This window comes from Dendrobates tinctorius, unplaced genomic scaffold (assembly GCF_039654945.1).
Source record: "Dendrobates tinctorius isolate UK_male_01 unplaced genomic scaffold, ASM3965494v1 ptg000022l, whole genome shotgun sequence".
Taxonomy (NCBI): domain Eukaryota; kingdom Metazoa; phylum Chordata; class Amphibia; order Anura; family Dendrobatidae; genus Dendrobates; species Dendrobates tinctorius.
The window spans coordinates 49696724-49712224 of NW_027361690.1; the positions used below are offsets into that span (position 1 = coordinate 49696724).

General features: G+C 49.0%; 1 protein-coding gene across 2 annotated transcripts in view; it reads left to right on the plus strand.

Annotated features, from left to right (window-relative positions):
• Positions 1-15501, plus strand: part of TICRR (TOPBP1 interacting checkpoint and replication regulator) — a 123922-nt gene that overhangs the window by 79802 nt on the left and 28619 nt on the right. For both annotated transcript variants that reach the window (XM_073568701.1, XM_073568700.1), the window contains exons 17-19: positions 6525-6586; positions 6873-7007; positions 7102-7232. In XM_073568701.1, coding sequence (XP_073424802.1) covers positions 6525-6586; positions 6873-7007; positions 7102-7232 — 328 coding nt within the window. The remainder of the gene's footprint in view (positions 1-6524; positions 6587-6872; positions 7008-7101; positions 7233-15501) is intronic.

The following is a 15501-nucleotide window of genomic DNA, read 5'->3' on the forward strand; positions in this document are numbered from 1 at the left end:
CTCCGTCTTTTTCCTGGATTTTTTTCCAAAGGACTACAGATGAAGAAAAGCGGTTCTCCAGCGAGACTCCCGGCATGGCTCCCTCCTCGGTCCCCCATTAGGGGTACCCGGTTTAGGTCGAGGTGGCTATTCCCCATGTCGCTCCCTCACCAGTCCCTCGGGTAATGGTTCGAGGTCGAGACCCCCCTCCTTCCTCAGTTCCGTTCGGCTCTGGGTCGAGGTCGAGTCGACGATGAAGCCCCCTGACGGTGACAGCAGCACCCTCCCTAATCCCCCTCTGGGGGTATTAGGTTGAGACACCGCGGGTAGGGCCTGTACCAGGCTGTGGGCTCCTTTTGGGACTGGGGGAGGGGCAGAGAGGCACGGCACTTATCAGAGATCGGGCTCCCTGCGCCCCGGTCTCTGCAGTAGCTACACGGCGCCCCAAGGGACCCTCCACAGGGCCCCAGTCACGCGCATGGCCCCACCGCCAGCCTTCCTTTCATTCTGGGGGGGTCTGGTTTAAATCGCTCAGCACGCCCTTTTCCAGCTCTCCGCCCCCCTCCCTCTCCACCTCAGAATCCGTTGGCCATCTTGCTGCACCTGGAGGAAGGCAGCACAGCAGTCTCTGGGGAGCACAGGACGTGGGACTTATCAGCGCTTGACCCAAGGGGGAGCACCGGTGGGGTAAGATCACAGCTGGGTTCTTTGTTCTCAGCTGTGAATTCCTATAACCTATAGCGCTCTCCTACTCCTTTCCTCTGCGTAGATACCCCTGTAGGGCCTCCACTAATCAGCCTAGGTACTATGTCGGGCTCAAGGAAAAGAACCAGGCAAGACTGCTTTTATGCAGTCTGCACAGCCTGCAAGGCCACTCTCCCCAGCGGCAGCACGTACCCGCACTGCCGGGATTGTACCCAAAAAACAGGATCAGAACCCCAAGAAGTCCCTACCAACGCTTCTGTGACCGCTACTGCGCCGGAATGGGCGACTCAGATGTCGCAGTCTATGACACAGTCTATAGATAACCTGACCTCCACATTATTGCAGGGTCATGTCTCGGATATGAACGTTACCCAGCAAAGGGACGTCCGGCTCATGATCAGGGCGCTTCCGACAGTTCGAGGCGTAAGAGGACCCACAGGTCGCGTTCATCTGCGTCCTCACATAGCAATAGGTCTTCCCCCTCCAGGGAAAGACACAGTGGCCTCAGGTCACCGAGGCCGTCCCCTGATAGAGAAGGACAATGCGGATCTCCACAACGATCCCAGACCACGGGAAACCTCTGCACTAGTTCGCCCGCTAGGGAGCTCTTTAGCGATGCACAAGACTCAGAGGGCATATGTGACTCCAATTCAGATAACGAAACACAGAACGCTTTGCTCCCTTGTCCCCCTAGTAATACTGCGATAGTTGAGGATATCGTCTCTTCCATCCTTCAGGTGCTGGATATTTCAGATCCAACCCCGGAAGCACCAGAACACAAGATTTCCTTTGAAAGTGTTCAGAAACCATCAAAGGTCTTCCCTAATCACCCGGAATTTAAAAAATCCTTTCTAAGCATTTTTCGCAGCCTGAGAAAAAATTCAGTGGTACCCCTTTCCACAGAAAGACACCAAGGATTGGACAGATCCGCCTGAAGTGGACCCTCCAGTCTCTAGACTAGCAGCACAAACGCTTCTCTCGCTGCCGGACAGTTCAACCCTCAAGGACACAGCAGACAGACAAGTAGTACGCATGGCTCGTTCAATCTTTGAAGCGGCAGGTGCCTCTCTGGCTCCCGCATTTGCTTTAGTTTGGGCAGCCAAGGCCATCATGGCCTGGGCTGATCTATTGCAAAAGGGCCTTCAAGCTTCAAATCCTCAGCTGGCGGATCAGGCGGTGCAAATTGCAGTAGTGGCAGATTACATGGTCCATGCAGCCTTGGACTCTGCAAGAGGGATAGCAGGAATAGCATCAAACGCCATCACAATCCGGCGTATTCTCTGGCTAAGAGAATGGAAAGCGGATGCGGCCTCAGAAAAGTCCCTAACAAATCTCCCGTACTTCAGTGGCCGTCTTTTCGGTGAAAAGCTGGATACAATGATATCCAATACTACAGGGAGCAAAAGTACTTCCCTCCCTCAACTAAGACCAAAACGCACGTTTAAAAGACGTAATCAATCTCGTTTCCGATCCTTTCGGAATTCTTCAGGCTGGTCCGTCTCTCACGCCCAGCACAAAACCTTAATTGTTCACCCCGCAGGGACAACACACGTGCGGCACAGAGGCCGGACAGGAACTGGCAGTCAAAGGCAAGCCAGGCAAAATCTAAAGGAGGAAAACCTCAAGACTTTTCCCTCATCTTGACTCATGCCCTCTGGAAGACACCCCACTTGTAGGCAGACGACTGCTACTCTTTCAGCAGGTCTGGCTGCCTATTACAGAAGACAAGTGGGTCAAGGAAATAGTGTCTTCAGGATACAAAATCGAGGTTACTACCAGCCCACCGCACAGATTTTTTCCCTCTGTCCCTCCAAAATCGCCGCTCAAAGCTCAGGCCTTCCGTCAAGCGGTTTCTTCCCTCCTACAAGCAGGAGTCATAGTGCCAGTCCCAGCAGAAGAGCGCTTCCAAGGGTTCTACTCCAACCTGTTCTTGGTGCCCAAGAAGGGAGGCAGCGTCCGACCCATACTAGACCTCAAGCAACTCAACAAGTATGTTGGAGTTCGTCACTTCCGCATGGAATTCCTCCGGTCAATCGTTGCGTCCATGGAAAAAGGAGAATATCTCGCCTCCATAGACATACAGGACGCATACCTGCATATACCGATTGCTCCCGCCCATCAGAGGTTTCTCAGATTCGCAATCAACCAAGACCATTACCAGTTTGTGGCCCTCCCGTTCGGTCTCGCCACGGCTCCCAGAACATTTACAAAGGTCATGGCAGCTACCATGGACGTTCTGCACTCCAGAGGCATAGTAGTCGTTCCATACCTGGACGACCACCTCATCAAGGCCCCCCACCCTCAAGGACTGTGAGGTCAACGTCTCGATCACGATCGACACTCTGAGGCGTCTGGGATGGTTAGTCAATTTACAGAAGTCCTCGACTACCCCGAGTCAATCTCTGACCTTCCTGGGGATGCTATTCGACACCTCCAAGGGTCTGGTGATCCTCCCCAGGGACAAGGCACTGGCTCTCCGTCTGGGAGTTCACACACTCCTCCGCAAGTCCCCCAGATCTCTCCGATATGCCATGAGAGTACTTGGCAGGATGGCAGCAGCAATGGAGGCGGTACCATTTGCCCAGTTTCACCTCGGACCCCTTCAACTGGCCATCCTCGAGTCCTGGGACAGGAATCCGTTCTCCCTCGACAGGGAGTTCCGGTTATCCGCAAACACCAGGAGGTCCCTGCACTGGTGGCTCGAGCCAACCTCGCTTGCAAGGGGAAAATCCTTTCTCTCCCGTCAATGGAAGGTTTTGACCACTGACGCAAGCCTTATGGGTTGGGGCGCGGTACACCTACATCACAGAGTGCAAGGCAGGTGGTCACCAAGGGAATCGACCATGCCCATCAACATCCTTGAAATTCGGGCCATCTTCCTGGCGTTGAAAGCCTTCCATCACTTGCTAGCAGACTCTCATATCAGAGTACAGTCGGACAATGCCACGGCAGTGGCATACGTGAACCATCAAGGCGGCACCCGCAGCATCCAGGCGATGACCGAAGTAACACGTATCCTACAATGGGCGGAGGCTGCAAGGTCGGTACTCTCCGCAGTCCACATTCCGGGTGTGGACAACTGGTCAGCCGACTATCTCAGCCGACATGGAATGGACTCGGGGGAGAGGTCTCTCCATCCCGAAGTCTTCTGTCAGATCTGTCATCGTTGGGGGACCCCGGACGTGGATCTGATGGCATCCCATCTCAATGCCAAGGTTCCGAATTTCATGGCCAGGACGTGCGATCCGCGGTCGCTCGGAGCAGATGCCCTGGTTCAGGACTGGACCCAGTTCCAGCTTCTGTACATTTTTCCACCCCTCCCCCTGATCTCCAGAGTCCTGAGGAAGATCAAACAAGAGGGTGTTCCCACCATTCTGATCGCTCCAGACTGGCCCAGGCATACATGGTACGCCAACGTCGTGCAACTCACAGCAGACGCTCCCTGGCGTCTCCCCACACGTCCCGACCTCCTATCACAAGGCCCGTTCTTCCACCAGACCTCAGGGGCTCTCAATTTGACGGCTTGGCCATTGAGACCTGGGTTTTGACCCAAGCAGGTTTTTCACCTGACGTTGTTAAAACCATGATCAGGGCTCGAAAGCCAACTTCAGCCAGGATTTACTATCGTACCTGGAAGGTTTTCTTCACATGGTGCGAAACTCGTGGGCAGATCCCACTTCCCTATTCTCTTCCAAAGGTCCTTGGTTTCCTTCAGTCAGGCCTGGATGCCAGGCTATCCCTGGGCTCGCTGAAGAGCCAGGTGTCAGCGCTTTCAGTGCTCTTCCAGAGGCGTATTGCTAACAAGCCGCAAGTGAAGACTTTTCTCCAAGGGGTTTCCCGACTGGTTCCCCCCTACAGACGTCCGTTGGAGACGTGACCCTCAACCTGGTCTTGACAGCACTACAGTCACCTCCTTTTGAACCCCTTAGGGTGGTCTCACTCCGCTTTCTATCACAGAAAGTGGTTTTCCTGGTGGCAATCACCTTGCTACGCAGGGTGTCTGAACTTTCAGCTCTTTCCTGCAGACAACCCTTCCTGGTTTTTCATCAGGACAAGGTGGTTCTCCGTACAGTACCATCCTTCCTTCCGAAGGTCGTGTCCAGCTTCCACCTCAATGAGGAAATATCACTACCGTCTCTTTTCCCGGCTCCCGTTCATAGGGTAGAGAAGGCTCTGCATACGCTTGTCCCTTGTCAGGGCATTGCGTATTTACGTGTCTAGGACTGCTCCCTTCCGGAAGTCTGATTCGCTTTTCCTTCTTCCAGAAGGCGTTCGCAAGGGCCTACCGGCTTCCAAAGCCACCCTTGCTAGGTGGATCAAGTCCACCATTCAAGAGGCTTACCGCCTCAACAATTCTCCCCTTCCGGCCGGTATCACGGCACACACTACGCGGGCGGTAGGGGCCTCTTGGGCCATTCGGCATCAAGCCTCGGCACTTCAAGTGTGTAAGGCAGCCACTTGGACTAGCCTGCACACATTTACAAAACACTACAGAGTGCATACCCAGTCCTCAGCGGATGCGAGCCTGGGTAGACGGGTCCTGCAGGCGGCAGTACCCCAAGTCTAGGGGACTGTCAGCACAATATTCGTCCACTGCTTCCCACCCAGGGACTGCTTTGGGACGTCCCACGGTTCTGTGTCCCCCAATAAGGCGACAGAGTAAAGGAGATTTTTGTGTACTCACCGTAAAATCTTTCTCTTAGCCTTTAATTGGGGGATACAGCTGCCACCCTGTTGCCCTTGCAGGCCGTTGTTACGGTTGGGTTCTCATATTGTTGTTTGAGCCTGTTTATAGTAGCCTTTTTTTACAGGCATGGTTATGTTTCTGGTATATTCCTCCTAATGCTTTTGCATAAAACTGGAGAAGGCTGACACCGTCCAGGGATGTATACTGCAGAGGAAGAGCAAAAGTTAATCTTTTTCAGATTATGCATAGTGTCGCCTCCTAGTCGACAGCAGCATAACACCCACGGTTCTGTGTCTCCCAATTAAAGGCTAAGAGAGAGAGATTTTACGGTGAGTACACAAAAATCTCCTTGTTAAAGTGGAGGTGTACCTCATAGTACCAGTCTCCGTCCTGGGGCAATGGCAGTTATGAAAAAGTAATTGAGCGGTGGCACATGCTGTATGCAAGGCCTCCCGGGAAAAGACTTCAGAGCGGAGGAGCGTTCATGACTTAACACTGTCGGAGCAAGTCAGCTGTCTGTTTTCTTGGTTCAACGAAAGTGCTAATCACTCCTATTTTCTGTGTGTTAAAGAGTTTGCCAGGTCATAAATATTTGATTACCTAGCTCCAGGATAGGTAATCAGTAGCAGATCAGAGGTAGTCCTTCTCCCAGCCCCTTCAGTGGCATTGATCTGCTGTTGATGATCTATCCTTTAGAGAGGTAATCAAATACCTATGCCAGGACAACCCCTTAAATGAGGAGTATGTATTTGTTACTTGGTGAAAATTAATGCAGTTGTGGGAATAACCCCTGGTTTAAGGAACACCCTTTTCGGGTCCAGCATTCCTGAATCCCGAGTGCACAAAGCAAGGTTCATGAAGACATGGTTGCACTTGTGCGTACAGTCAAGTTTTTTCTCACCAAACTTTGAGCCCTGACCTTAAACCCCTCAGAATCCTTTGTGATGAATTAGAACAGAATTTGTTAGCCAAGCCCTCAATTATCGGTATCTAATGCTGTTCTGGATGAATGGGAGAAAAATCCCACAGTCTTCCTCCAAACTCCTCTAGAATGCCTTCCCAGAAGAGTGGAAGCTGTTTTAGATGCAAAGTAAAAACCTAGTCGTTAATAGCAATTTCTTCTTTTGTTGAAGCTTGTGCCTTGTTTTTTCAGATGCCGTGAATCTCCTTCAAATGTTAGTATTGTTGAAGAATCTCCGCAAAAGGATTCAGGAGGTAAATGTTCTTCTGCTACCATTCTCAGTACCACAATACCGGTGTGAGTTATTGCCTACAATGAAACTAGCCATTGCTTCTTGTGCTTTCAGCACTGATATGGAGCTGTAATATCTCTAAAGCTATTGATTTTGTAAATTAATGAACTCCAGTAGCAGATGTTTTATATAGTTTTCAGTTTGTGACTTGTGTGCTGTGTTCACTTTTTAAAATGGTAAATGAGAAATCTAAACAGAAGGACTAAAATCTGTATAGACTTTACTAATTGTTAACTTAATATCTTCAGAGCTTGAAGTACGGAGAAGCCCTCGTATTAAGCAGCTGACAATGACCAGGAGAAACTCATCTTTCTACTCGTCACAGCCAATATCCCGTAATCTGGAGAGGGTCCACTCTGCCACCCAGCAAACGCAAATTGGAGGTTAGAATGGTGGACACTTTTTGGTTGTATGGTGTGTGGGTGTGTGCGTTTGATGAAATGCACTAAGTCTATGGATGCAACATTTTATTTGTAGGCAATGCAACTCAGCCGGAGGCTAAAACCCCTAAACGCTTACTGTTTGGAGAAGCTTATGGGCTCACTAGTCTGCCAACACGTCGAGCAAGAAGAAAACTGTTGTCCGAAACGGTTCCTAGTACCAATGAGGTAGTGTTTTTTTTAATGATAAAAAATGCAGTTTCTCATTCGTCTTTTTGGGGAACACAGTAACCGTGGCATAGTTTGCTGACACTAATTATGTAATTAATTGAAAATTGCTTCCTCCCCAACAGACTATACCTTGCCTACTAGCACCAAGTTCCTCAGAGTGTAATTATGCACTGTCATACCCAAGTAGCGGCAGAGAGTACAGGCTGTATTGTCCAGTCAGTTATCCTCTCATGCCTGTATGGCTCGACCATATACCTTGACACAGTCCACTATTAGGTACCTGGACATTTATCTTTTAGCACTGTGGTCTCCCACCCACCTTAGCATGTGTTTGCATGGAGCAAAAGATTGAGTCTGAAATGCCCAACTTCCAGCTACAGGACCAGGCTTCTTCAAGATAGATTATTTACATACAAGTGCTTCTCACTGAATTAGAATATCATCTAAAACTTAATTTATTTCAGTTTTTCAATACAAAAGGTAAAACTCATATATTGCGTCATTACAAACAGTGAACTATTTCAAGTCTATATTTCTGTTAATGTTAATGGGTAATAGTGATCACAAATTAATAAGTTTTCATGTATCCTTTAATAAGATGTGTAGTAGAGGGGTTACAAGGACACTAAACTTCAGGAATGCAAATTTCCAACGGATGAGAGATGATCTTGGTGCAATTAACTGGGACGATATCCTGAGACATAAAAATACACAAAGAAAATGGGAGAGGTTTATTAGCATCCTGAATAGGACCTGTGCACAATATATACCGTATGGGAATAAACATGGGAGAAATAGGAGGAAACCACTATTGCTAAATAGAGCTGTAAGGGGTGCAATAAGAGATAAAAATAAAGCATTTAGAGAATTAAAGCAAGTAGGTAGTGTTGTGGCATTAACTAAATACAGAAGATTAAATAAATTCTGTAAAAAGCAAATCAAGACAGCAATGATTGAAACAGAGACTCATTGCCAGAGAAAGTAAAAATCCCAAAATATTCTTTAACTACATAAATAGTAAGAAACTAAAAAAATTATAGTGTTGTTCCCTTAAAAATAGTCTGGGTGAAATGGTGGATGAGGATGAGGAAAAAGCTAATATGCTAAATGACTTCTTTTCAGCAGTATTTACACAAGAAAATTCCATGACGGATAACATGATCAGGGATAAAAATTATCCATTAAATGTCACCTGCTTAACACAGCAGGAAGTACGGCGGCGTCTAAAAATCACTAAAATTGACAAATCCCCGGGTCTGGATGGGATACACCCCCGAGTACTGCAGGAATTAAGCAGTCATAGACCATTATTTTTAATCTTTAAAGATTCCATAATAAAAGGGTCTGTACCACAGTACTGGCGTATAGCAAATGTGGTGCCAATATTCAAAAAGGGGACAAAAACTGAACTTGGAAGTTATAGGCCAGTAAGTTTAACCTCAACTGTGGGTAAAATCCTGGAGGGTTTTCTAAGAGATACTATACTGGAGTATCTGGAGAAGAATAACCTCATGACCCAATATCAACATGGCTTTACAAGGGAACGTTCCTGTCAGACTAATCTGATTAAGCTTTTATGAAGAGGTAAGTTCCGGACTGGACCAAGGGAATGCAGTGAGCGTGGTGTACATGGACTTTTCAAAAGCTTTTGATACGGTGCCACACAAAAGGTTGATACATAAAATGAGAACAATGGGGATAGGGGAAAATATGTGTAGGTGGGTTAAGAGCTGGCTCAGGGATAGGAAACAAAGGGTGGTTATTAATGGAGCACACTCGGACTGGGTCACGGTTAGCAGTGGGGTACAACAGGGGTCAGTTTTGGGCCCGCTTCTTTTTAAAATATTTATTAATGACCTTGTAGGGGGCATAGAGAGTAGAATTTCAATATTTGCAGATGACACTAAACTCTGCAGGGTAATCAATACAGAGGAGGACAATTTTATATTACAGGAGGATTTATGTAAACTAGAAGCTTGGGCTGATAAATGGCAAATGAGCTTTAATGGGGATAAATTTAAGGTCATGCACTTGGGTAGAACGAATAAGATGTATAATTATGTGCTTAATTGTAAAACACTGGGCAAAACTGTCACTGAAAAAGACCTGGGTGTATGGGTGGACGAGAAACTCACATTTAGTGGCCAGTGTCAGGCAGCTGCTGCAAAGGCAAATAAAATAATGGGATGCATTAAAAGTGGCATAGATGCTCATGAGAATATAATTTTACCTCTATATAAGTCACTAGTGTGACCACACTTAGAATACTGTGTACAGTTCTGGTCTCCGGTGTATAAGAAAGACATAGCTGAACTGGAGCGGGTGCAGAGAAGAGCGACCAAGGTTATTAGGGAACTAGGGGGTCTGCAATACCAAGACAGGTTATTACACTTGGGGTTATTTAGTTTGGAGAATTGAAGTCTTAGGGGTGATCTGATCTTATTACAATGTATAAATATATGCGGGGACAGTACAAAAACCTTTCGAATAATCTTTTTACTCTTAGACCTGTGACGGTGACAAGGGGGCATCCTCTACGTCTGGAGGAAAGAAGGTTTAAGCATACTCACAGGCGTGGATTCTTTACTGTAAGAGCAGTGAGACTATGGAACTCTCTGCCATATGATGTTGTAATGAGTGATTCCCTACTAAAATTTAAGAAGGGACTGGATGCCTTTCTTGAAAAGTATAATATTACAGGGTATATACACTAGTTTCCTTAATATTGCGTTGATCCAGGGAGCTAGTCTGATTGCCGTATGTGGAGTCGGGAAGGACTTTTTTTCCCCAATGTGAAGCTTACTGTTTGCCACATGGGTTTTTTTTTGCCTTCCTCTGGATCAACATGTTAGGGCAGGTTAGGACAGGATATGGGTTGAACTAGATGGACTTAGTCTCCCTTCAACCTTAATAACTATGTTGATAATTATGGCTTACACCCAATGATCACTGTTTGTAGTGACTATGAGTTTCACTTTTTGTGTTGAAGAACTGAAATTAACTTTTTGATGATTTTCTTATTTAGTGAGAAGCACTTGTAGGTCCCTTGCTGCAGCCCTGTATTCCCCTGGCTTCCCAGTGGTCATTGTTCTGCGTGATAGCGTCTCCTTATATGATGTCTTGAGTCCTAGTAGGTATCGTGTTAACCCTGTTTTCTCCTTCGCCGCATTGGGGGACACAGGACCATGGGTGTATGCTGCTGACACTAAGTGAATATAAAAAATTAGCTCCTCCTCTGCAGTATACACCTACTACTGTCTCCAGACAGAAGCGGTCCATGCTTAGTGTCCGTAGGAGGCACATGGGTCTGGTTTTCAGACCACAGTTATTTTTTTTTTTTATTTTATTCTATGTTTTACTTTCTACTATTTTTTTTTTTTTCCATGGATTACGGGGCGAAGGATCCTTTCAAGGGTCCGATCTCCCCAAACCAACAACAGGCGGGAACATGGAGTGTTGCCTCCACGCACCCCCTCCTGCACCGTTCAAGCCATGCCTGACCTTTTTTTTTTTTTTTTTGGTGGTGACTAGTCCCTTCAGGGCACCACTCTCCCCGCACCAGCAACAGACGTGAACATGGAGTGTCGCCTCCATGTGCCCCTTTCTGAAGCCAGGCTTACAGCCGGACAACTGCCCTGTCCCATCCTAGGGGAGTTAACTCCTAGGACGTACAGAGGCACTGGTGGCTTCCGTGTGGCTCCCACTGCATCACCGCTGAGAGAGCAGCGGTGATGGAAGGTAGTTGGATGGTCCCTCTCCACCTCCCTAACAAAGGGACGGTGGATTGAGGGTTCCTGCACCGTTCATACTGCAGCCCCTCACCTGCAGGCAGAGCGGTAGCTCGGCACTTCTTCGGCTCCAGGGGCTAATCCGGACCACGAAGAGGTTAGTATCGTGGTCGGATTGGCTGGAGGGCTCCCACAGCGCGCCTTGCGGCTCCCCTGGTACGTTAACGGCCGGCGCTGGAAATTTAGTCCCCGGCTTCGGCCTGTACTAGGCCGCAAGCCGGTAGCTCCGCCCACTCGCTTGCGTCACCCTGACGGCTCTGCCCACCCACTTGGCGCTTCTCGTTCACCACAGGTGCGCCTTCCCTGACCCCGGCAGCCATCTTTACTTGCCAGTTGCCTATTTGGACGGATTCCCTGCGCTGGTGCAAGTGGATTACAGACCTCTGGACCCTTGGCACAGGAGGACCGCTCACAGGGCCTCAGGACCTGGGTGAGAGCTGCGCTGCTACATACCCACTGGCCTTTTACTGCACTGTTTTTTTGCTGCTGAGCTGCTATATACTACTGACCCTTCTCTGCAGTATATACCTGGGGATTAGCCACATGTCGTATTGGGGCAAGGGGTACATCATGTCACTCACTAAAACTTCCAAGAGGTCTAAGAAAACAATGTTTTTACCTCAAGTACCACCTGTCAGACTTCATTGCCATGGGAACATAATACCCTACTCTGCAAAGCCGGTGATCCTGAATGCACTTAGGAGCCATCCGCTGTGACTGATCCCAGTTACCTAGCCCACCTGAGTGAGCTTTGTCACTGTCGCAGTCTATGGCTTCTTTAGCCAAAGTGATTGAGTCCATTCATGATCTCTCCATGGGTAGGGGCATCCGTCTGCCTGTCTGAGAGGGTTCCTCTACCACACAGGAACCGTCTCTGTCAGAAGATAAGCAGGCGTCTAGAAAACTGACCCATTGCACGTCTCCTGGGCCTTCTCGCGCCTCGGCATTTGTGAGCTCCGTTTCTCGCTCCTCCTCGCCAGGGGTTTGCAGCGAGCAAAACTCTTGACAGCGAGTCTGACGGGCCTCTCGACCTGGACTCGCCAGGTTATCAGGTGGCGGTGGATAGTCTCATAGAGGCTGTCAACCAGACATTGAAGGTTGATGAGGAATCTACCTCTACCCCGGATCACGTGGTGTCCTTTAAAAGGACAAAACTTCATCATAGGGTGTTCGCCAATCACCCTGAATTTCAGGACATACTGTGGCGGCATTGAGAGCGCCTGGACAAACGCTTCACAGGTCAGAAGCCTCTTGAGGCCAGATACCCTTTCCCATCTGATCTGCGTAAGCAATGGGCGGAATGCCCTCCAGTGGATCCACCGGTATCTCGCCTGGCTTCCAAAACCCTCCTATCCTTGCCGGATGTATCCTCTATTAAGGATCCCACTGACCATTGCATAGAGAGCCTTGCCCGTTTGGTCTTTGAGGCCTCGGGTTCGGCACTGTCTCTCCAGCCTTTGCCACAACCTGGGTAGCCAAAAGCCATGGTCTCCTGGGCAGAGGCTCTGACTAGGACCATACAGGGTAGTGATCGTCCCCCAGAAGCAGCGGATCTGGCCAATCATATCTCCTTGGCTGGCGACTATTTGGTACACGCATCTCTGGATGCGGCTAATTGCGCCGCCCTTGCGGCCTCAAATGCTGTCACTATCAGACGGGCACTATGGCTCAGGGAATGGCGGGCGGACTCTGCATCTAAGAAGTCCCTAACCTTCTCTGCCTTACCAAAGCGGTTGTTTGTTCAGAGAGAAGCTGGATCAGCTTATCTCTGATGCCATAGGAGGGAAGAGTAAATTCCTCCCCCAGCAGAGAGTTAGGTGACCCTTTCGCCGCCAGTAACAGACACTTTTCCGGTCCTTTTGCAGCAATCTCGGTTGGTCCACCATCAACTCTTCCGGATCGGAGTGCTCCCCTCGTGTGGATGGAGGTCCAAAAGTTTCCTATAAGACCAACCAGTTGTGGAAGAGCCGACCCAAGCGGTCCAGATCCAAGGGATCTAGCTCACATAATTTCTCATCTAAATGACTCATGGCATTGCCCGGTCAACACCAGCAGAGTAGGCGGTCGCCTACTCCGGTTTCGCCACACCTGGGTCTCTGTCGTTCACAGCGAATGGGTCAGGGACCTGGTATCCTCTGGAGACAAAATAGAGCGCCTTTGGATGCCTGGGACCTTAACCTGGTATAGACAGAACCATTGGCACAACCCTGTGAAAGTTGTGCACAAGTAGGATCCCAATCCGTGAACTTCAATGCATAAACTTACGGCAGATACTGTGTCCCAGCTGGTACACAGGACGCTCACACTGGAATGAGAGATGGCCCCAGGTGCCTCCTCTTTTTCTACTGGCCTTTCTGCCTAATCACTAAGCTCACAGTACAACATAGGGTACATTGATGAAGGTCATACAGACCGAAACTTATTTTATGTATGTACTGCACTTTATTAAAACACCTCTTGCATTGGAATCCATCTGTGTTTGCCAAGTTTATGCATTGGGACCTTAACCTGGTCCTAGGTGTCCTACAGGAGTCTCCCTTCGAACCGCTGCAGGATGTCTTGCTAACACACCTTTCACGGAAGGTTGCCTTCCTTGTCGAGTTAACGTCAATCAGGCGGGTTTCGGCGTTGGCTGCCCTGTCCTGCCGGGCTCCTTTTCTGATTTTTCACCAGGACAAGATGGTTCTCAGACGGTCCCCATCCTTTTGCTAAAGGTCATTTCCTCTTTTCACCTTAACGAGGAAATTGTCCTACCCTCGTTTTGCTGGCATCGGTACACCGTGTGGAGAGGGCTCTTCACACTCTGGATCTCGTGAGCTCTCAGAGGGTATGTCTCACGGACGGTGTATTTCCATCAGACGGACGCGCTGTTCGTTCTTCCCGAGGGCCGCTGAAAGGGACTAGCCACTTCAAAGTCTACAAAAGCCAGGTGGCTATTCAAGTGTCTTACCGCGTCCGAGGCAAGCCTATCCCTGCGTGGATCAAGGCACACTCCACTCGGTTGGTGGGGGCTTCTTAGGCCATTCGACACCAGGCGTCAGCGGAACAGGTTTGTAAAGCTGCAACCTGGTCCAGCCTGCACACATTCTCCAAGCACTACAGTGTCCACACTCAGGCTTCAGCAGATGCGGACCTGGGCAGACAGTTTCTGCAGGCTGCGGTAGCGCATCTTTAGACAGTTGGTACATGTTATGTTATGTCGGTTTTCTCACACAGGGACTGCTTTAGGACGTCCCATGGTCCTGTGTCCCCCAATGTAGCGAAGGAGAAAACGGGGATTTTTGTGTCCTCCCCATCAAATCCTTTTCTCCGAGCCACTCATTGGGGGACACAGCACCCATTCTGTTGGCCTCATGGCTAGGTTTGTTCTTTGGTTTGACATGTTACCTGTATTGGATGGTTATGATCTCCTCCTGTTTTGTCACTGAACTGGTTCTGTCTGGAGTCAGTTGTAGGCGTATACTGCAGAGGAGGAGCTAATTTTTTATATTCACTTAGTGTCCGCCTCCTAGTTGCAGCAGCATACACCCGTGGTCCTGTGTCCCCAATGAGTGGCTCGGAGAAAAGGATTTTACGGTGAGTACACAAAATTCCCTGTCTAGCTCTATGCACCTACCAATGGATTTCTTGTGTCCGTACCCCCTCCTCTTTGATCTTCAGGCATTTTCCCTTGGGTCAGGGTAGGGGCTTCTTTCTGTACCGTTAAGGGTGCTTGTGTCTGTTGGGATAGAGAGAGAGATCCTGTATGTGTTAGTGGTGTGTGTTTATCACATTAGGTATTAGCTCATAGCCTGTGTATGCTAAAATCATATTAAATTAAAGTATGGGCGATATCAGGCTCGGCTGTAGCCCTGCGCTATTTGCACTCTGCATTACTATTTAAGATCAGTTCCCGAAGTCTTCTCACACCTGTAGCCAACCAATGTATGCGACAGGTCCTGTCCGATGGTTAATCAGTGTTGCAGGTGGGTGTTCGTCTGCCAGCATATCAATATGGTCAGTGTGCACATATTCCTGACCAATCATTGCAGATGGTGGGTCTCTCTCGCTGGCCAATCGGTGGGTTCATCATGCTCACGCCATTCTGTCAAATCAAAGCAGGCAAATTGATCCTCATGACTGCGGGGCTCCACCTCTTTCTGCGATGCGAGCTGAGACGTTTTTCCTGGGTGTTCACGCAGGATGAGTCTTCCTCCATCTTCCTTCGGCTTGCTCCACGCACCTGCACTATCTCACCTCGGCGCCTTTTGTCACTATCCTGTTGATGCCTGCAAGTGTTCTCAAACCAGAGACCCTCGTTCGGGTAGGCTGTATGTTGTTGGACATTATGCTTACAAAATCCCAGCGGCAACCTTCTATCACCAGTTGGTTTTCTAAGCAATCCCTGTGTCTTCTCTGGCCCTCATAAGGTCAGCGTCCAAAGAAGACTGCACTTACATCTTTCCTGCCTGTCCCGGTATGCTTTCATCTCGTGCAGG